At 46.2% G+C, this 6,397-nt stretch overlaps 1 protein-coding gene across 1 annotated transcript in view; it reads left to right on the forward strand.

The window, feature by feature from the left end:
• The window catches only part of usp43a (ubiquitin specific peptidase 43a), an 83,376-nt gene that overhangs the window by 63,024 nt on the left and 13,955 nt on the right, over positions 1-6,397 (forward strand). The window contains exons 10-14 of the mRNA XM_070447967.1: positions 4,385-4,462; positions 4,618-4,747; positions 5,090-5,209; positions 5,365-5,623; positions 5,902-6,060. Of these exons, the coding sequence (XP_070304068.1) occupies positions 4,385-4,462; positions 4,618-4,747; positions 5,090-5,209; positions 5,365-5,623; positions 5,902-6,060 (746 nt within the window). The remainder of the gene's footprint in view (positions 1-4,384; positions 4,463-4,617; positions 4,748-5,089; positions 5,210-5,364; positions 5,624-5,901; positions 6,061-6,397) is intronic.

Here is a 6,397-nt window from a genome sequence, read left to right on the forward strand (position 1 = left end):
ATTGTATCCAGTGGGTAGTCGGAAAGAATTTGTATCCAGTGGTGCGAGTCCGTGGGAGACATTGTATCCAGTGGTAGTCTGGTAAACATTGTATCCAGTGGTAGTCTGGGAGACATTGTATCCAGTGGTAGTTCTGGGAGACATTGTATCCAGTGGTAGTCTGGGAACATTGTAATCCAGTGTAGTCTGGTAAACATTGTATACCAGTGGTAGTCTGGGAGACATTGTATCCAGTGGTAGTCTGGTAAACATTGTAATCCAGTGGTAGTCTGGTAAACATTGTATCCAGTGGTAGTCTGGGAGACATTGTATCCAGTGGTAGTCTGGTAAACATTGTATCCAGTGGTAGTCTGGTAAACATTGTATCCAGTGGTAGTCTGGGAGACCATTGTATCCAGTGGTAGTCTGGGAGACATTGTATCCAGTGGTAGTCCTGGTAAACATTGTATCCAGTGGGTAGGTGCTGGTAAACATTGTATCCAGTGGTAGTCTGGTAGACATTGTATCCAGTGGTAGTCTGGGAGCATTGTATCCAGTGGTAGTGGGAGACATTGTTCCAGTGGTAGTCTGGAGACATTGTATCCAGTGGTAGTCTGGTAGACATTGTATCCAGTGGTAGTCTGGTAAAACCTTGGTATCCAGTGGTAGTCTGGTAGACATTGTACCCAGTGGTAGTCTGGGAGACATTGTTTCCAGTGGTAGTCTGGTAGACATTGTATCCAGTGGTGTCCTGGTAAACATTGTATCCAGTGGTAGTCTGGTAGACATTGTACCCAGTGGTAGTCTGGGAGAAGATTGTATTCAGTGGTAGTCTGGGGACATTGTATCCAGTGGTAGTCTGGTAACATTGTAATCCAGTGGTAGTCTGGGAGACATTGTATCCAGTGGTAGTCTGGGAACATTGTATCCAGTGGTAGTCTGGGAGACATTGTATCATGTGGAAGTCTGGAGACATTGTATCCAGTGGTAGTCTGGGAGACATTGTATCCAGTGGTAGTCTGGTAAACATTGTACCCAGTGGTAGTCTGGAAACATTGTATCCAGTGGTAGTCTGGGAGACATTGTATCCAGTGGTAGTCTGGTAAACATTGTATCCAGTGGTAGTCTGGTAAACATTGTATCCAGTGGTAGTCTGGGAGACATTGATCAGTGGTATGTCGTAAACATTGTATCCAGTGGTAGTCTGGTGAGACCATTGTATCCAGTGGTAGTCTGGGAGACATTGTATCCAGTGGTAGTCTGGTAAAACATTGTATCCAGTGGTAGTCTGGGAGACATTGTATCCAGTGGTAGTCTGGGAGACATTGTATCCAGTGGTAGTCTGGTAAACATTGTATCCAGTGGTAGTCTGGTAGAACATTGTATCCAGTGGTAGTCTGGGAGACATTGTATCCAGTGGTAGTCTGGGTAAACATTGTATCCACGTGGTGTCTGGTAAACATGTCCAGTGGTAAGTCTGGGAGACATTGTATCCAGTGGTAGTCTGGTAAACATTGTATCCAGTGGTAGTCTGGTAAACATTGTATCCAGTGGTAGTCTGGGAGACATTGTATCCAGTGGTAGTCTGGGAGACATTGTATCCAGTGGTAGTCTGGTAAACATTGTATCCAGTGGTAGTCTGGTAAACATTGTATCCAGTGGTAGTCTGGTAGAACATTGTACCCAGTGGTAGTCTGGGAGACATTGTATCCAGTGGTAGTCTGGGAGACATTGTATCCAGTGGTAGTCTGTAAACATTGTATCGGAGTGGTCGTCTGGAAGACATTGTATCCAGTGGTAGTCTGGTAAACATTGTATCCAGTGGTAGTCTGGGAGACATTGTATCAGTGGTAGTCTGGTAAACATTGGTATCCAGTGGTAGTCTGGGAGACATTGTATCCAGTGGTAGTCTGGTAAACACATTGTATCCAGTGGTAGTCTGGGAGACATTGTAATCCAGTGGTAGTTCTGGTAAAACATTGTATCCAGTGGTAGTCTGGGAGACATTGTATCCAGTGGTAGTCTGGTACACATTGTATCCAGTGGTAGTCTGGGAGACATTGTATCCAGTGGTATCTGGTAAACATTGTATCCAGTGGTAGTCCTGGGAGACATTGTATCTCAGTGGTAGTCTTGGGTAAGACATTGTATCCAGTGGTAGTCTGGTAGACATTGTATCCAGTGTAGTCTGGGAGACATTGTATCCAGTGGTTCTGACATTGTATCCAGTGGTAGTCTGGGAAACATTGTAATCCAGTGGTAGTCTGGGAGACATTGTATCCAGTGGTAGTCTGGTAAAACATTGTATCCCAGTGGTAGTCTGGGAGACATTGTATCCAGTGTAGTCTGGTAGACATTGTATCCAGTGGTAGTCTGGTAAACATGTATCCAGTGGTAGTCTGGAACTTGTATCCAGTGGTAGTCTGGGAGACATTTTACCCAGTGGTATCTGGGAGACATTGTATCCAGTGGTAGTCTGGGAGACATTGTATCCAGTGGTAGTCTGGAAACATTGACCAGTGGTAGCTGGGAGACATTGTATCCAGTGGTAGTCTGGTAAACATGGTACCCAGTGGTAGTCTGGGAAACATTGTATCCAGTGGTAGTCTGGGAGACATTGTATCCAGTGGTAGTCTGGTAAACATTGTATCCAGTGGTAGTCTGGTAACATTGTATCCAGTGGTAAGTCTGGGAGACATTGTATCCAGTGTAGTCTGGTAAACCCATTGTATCCTGGTAGTCTGGTAGAACATTGTATCCAGTGGTAGTCCCCTGGGAGACATTGTATCCAGTGGAGTCCTGGTAAACATTCGTATCCAGGGTAGTCTGGGAGACATTGTATCCAGTGTAGTCTGGGAGACATTGTATCCAGTGGTAGTCTGGTAAACATTGTATCGTGGTAGTCTGGGTAACATTGTACTCAGTGGTAGTCTGGGAGACATTGTATCGCAGTGGTAGGTCTGGTAAACATTGTATCCAGTGGTAGTCTGGGAGACATTGTATCCAGTGGTAGTCTGGGAGACATTGTATCCAGTGGTAGTCATGGTAAGACATTGTATCCAGTGGTAGTTCTGGTAAACATTGTATCCAGTGGTAGTCTGGTAAGACATTGTACCACCGTGGTAGTCTGGGAGACATTGTATCCAGTGGTAGTCCTGGAGACATTGTATCCAGTGGTAGTCTGGTAAACATTGTATCCAGTGGTAGTCTGGTAAACCATTGTATCCAGTGGTAGTCTGGTAGACATTGTACCCAGTGGTAGTCTGGGAGACATTGTACCAGTGGTAGTCTGGGAACATTGTATCCAGTGGTAGTCTGGAGACATTGTATCCAGTGGTAGTCTGGTAGACATTGTATCCAGTGGTAGTCTGGTAAACCATTGTATCCAGTGGTAGTCTGGTAGACATTGTACACAGTGGTAGTCTGGGAGACATTGTATCCAGTGGTAGTCTGGTAGACATTGTATCCAGTGGTAGTCTGGTAAACATTGTATCCAGTGTAGTCTGGTAGACATTGTACCCAGTGGTAGTCTGGGAGACATTGTATCCAGTGGTAGTCTGGGAGACATTGTCATCCAGTGGTAGTCTGGGAGACATTGTATCCAGTGGTAGTCTGGTAAACATTGTATCCAGTGGTAGTCTGGGAGACATTGTACCAGTGGTAGTCTGGGAGACGTTGTACCCAGTGGTAGTCTGGGAAGACCTTGTACTCCAGTGGTAGTCTGGAGACATTGTATCCAGTGGTAGTCTGGGAGACATTGTATCCAGTTGGTAGTCTGGGAGACATTGTACAGTGGTAGTCTGGAGACATTGTATCCCAGTGGTAGTCTGGGAGAACATGTATCCAGTGGTAGTCTGGGAACATTGTATCCAGTGGTAGTCTGGGAGACATTGTACCCAGTGGTAGTCTGGGAGACATTGTATCCAGTGGTAGTCTGGGAGCCATTGTATCCAGTGGTAGTCTGGGAAACATTGTATCCATTGGTAGTCTGGGAGACATTGTATCCAGTGGTAGTCTGGGAGACATGGTATCCAGTGGTAGTTCTGGGAGACATTGTATCCAGTGGTAGTCTGGGAGACATTGTACCAGTGGTAGTCTGGGAGACATTGTATCCAGTGGTAGTCTGGGAGACATTGTATCCAGTTGTAGTCTGGGAGACATTGGTATCCAGTGGTAGTTGGGAGAACATTGTATCCGCAAGTGTGTGTAGTTGGGAGACATTGTATCCAGTGGTAGTCTGGGAGACTTTGTAATCCAGTGGTAGTTCCTGGGAGACATTGTATCCAGTGGTAGTCTGGGAGACTTTGTATCCAGTGGTAGTTTGGGAGACATTGTACCCAGTGGTAGTCTGGGAGACTTTGTACTCAGAAGATAGTGTGTATTCATCATGTAATATGTTTTCCAGAGCCCTGAAGTTATGTGGCCCGGGAGGACCACCCCACGTGAAGCTGGAGATTGAGTGGGAACACAAGATCAAAGAATGGTGAGCACTGGACATACACATGTACACACACCAAATCAATTGACTCAGAAACACATTCATTATTTATTGTATAGAAGGATTCACTATGTCTTTATCTCTCTCTCTCTCAAACACACACACTCATACCCCCAACTTTCTGTGTCTGTACGTGTTAGTCTGTTTGGTAACATCCAGGAAGAGGTGGTGAAGGACTCAGAGAGTGTGAGAGTCCAGCAGCAGCAGCACCTGCAGCAGCACAGCTGTACCCTGGACGAGTGCTTTCAGCTCTACACCAAAGAGGAACAGGTAACATGGACTATACAATACCGTCCAATGCAACTGGTCTTAACCTGCCTTTGGGGTACTGAACATTAAAGATGCACTATGCAGAAATTGTACCTCCTTTCAATGAGAATGACAGATCTATAGCTCACATCTCTATGTGAATTGGGTCGAGTCGACCAATAAGTTACAGTACATATTGCAGCTTTAATATTGCATTAGTCGATTCATAAGTTGATCTCTCTCTCTCACTCTCTCTCACTCCCACTCCCTGAGTATTGTTATTTGGTTTTGGACAAACGTAGTGTATGAAGAATCTAACTTTATGTGAGACTTCCCCACTGACCATGTGTGTTATCTCTCCAGCTGGCCCCAGACGACGCATGGAAGTGTCCCCACTGTAAGCAGCTCCAGCAGGGCATGGTGAAGATGTCCCTGTGGACCCTCCCCGACATCCTCATCCTCCACCTCAAACGCTTCCGACAGGTAACTGGAGCCAATCACATGTAGCGGATTGCCATTCTTCCCTTGCCTGTCTATTCTTCCTTAAAGGACCACAATGGAACACACCATTTATTGTGTTAACCTTTGATAGTTTATTAAACGGCATTACTGGTCTTTTGAAAAATTCAATGAATCAGGTGGGCGAGCGGCGCAACAAGCTGTCCACCCAGGTGCGCTTCCCCCTGGCCGGGTTGGACATGGCCCCCCACGTGGTGAAGAGGTCCCAGAGCATGAGGAACCTGGGGGACCTGGGACCCTGGCCCCCCACATGGAAACAGCCTGAAGACAGCAGTCATCATATTAGTCACCCAGACATGGCCCTGCCTCCTGACTTCCTCTATGACCTCTATGCAGTGTGTAACCACCATGGTGGGATGCACGGCGGACATTACACAGGTACTGGTTGGCCATTGATATACCGTTGATGTAGGAGACGTGATGTTGATGAGAGAGGCATACTGACGGGCGTTGTATGTATGGGGCTGTTGATCGAGAAGTGAGGAGAGAATATTGTTAGTGAGAGAGATGCCTACTGCCAAATAATGATGATACATAGGACATGCATAACAGTACAGTGCCCTCCTCTATAGTGGTCACATCAACTTACATGACTATACCCAGGACATAAGGATTGTGGTGCAGCCTGTCTCTACAGTTCTGTGTGCGTTTTGCAGCGTACTGCAGGAACTCAGTGGACGGTCAGTGGTACAGCTATGACGACAGCAGTGTGGACCTGGTGCCTGAGGAGGAGGTGTGTACCAGGGGGGCCTACATACTGTTCTACCAGAGACGTAACGTCATTCCCCCCTGGTCCGCCAGCAGCTCAATCAGAGGTGGGTAGTGTACCACACACACACACACACACACACACAGGCATGGACACACACACACATCACAGGAGAGAGTTCACTCAGGGTTCAATTCCATTACAGCTGTACTCCGTACAGAGATAGTCTTAGATACAAGATCATTCAGCCTTTATCCACTAAAGGTTAACTCATAACTGCAGGGTTCACTCACGTCTGCAATATATGGTGTTCCAAGCACCATGCTCAACTACCTGAACCAGCAAAACCTGATATTTCTATTGCTAAATGCTGTATAGTATATAGGAATTATCTGTGTAGTTTTTCTGTGTGTTTTCTGTATTGACTGGAATGGAACTGACAT

Source organism: Salvelinus sp. IW2-2015, linkage group LG1 (genome assembly GCF_002910315.2).
Source record: "Salvelinus sp. IW2-2015 linkage group LG1, ASM291031v2, whole genome shotgun sequence".
NCBI lineage: Eukaryota > Metazoa > Chordata > Actinopteri > Salmoniformes > Salmonidae > Salvelinus > Salvelinus sp. IW2-2015.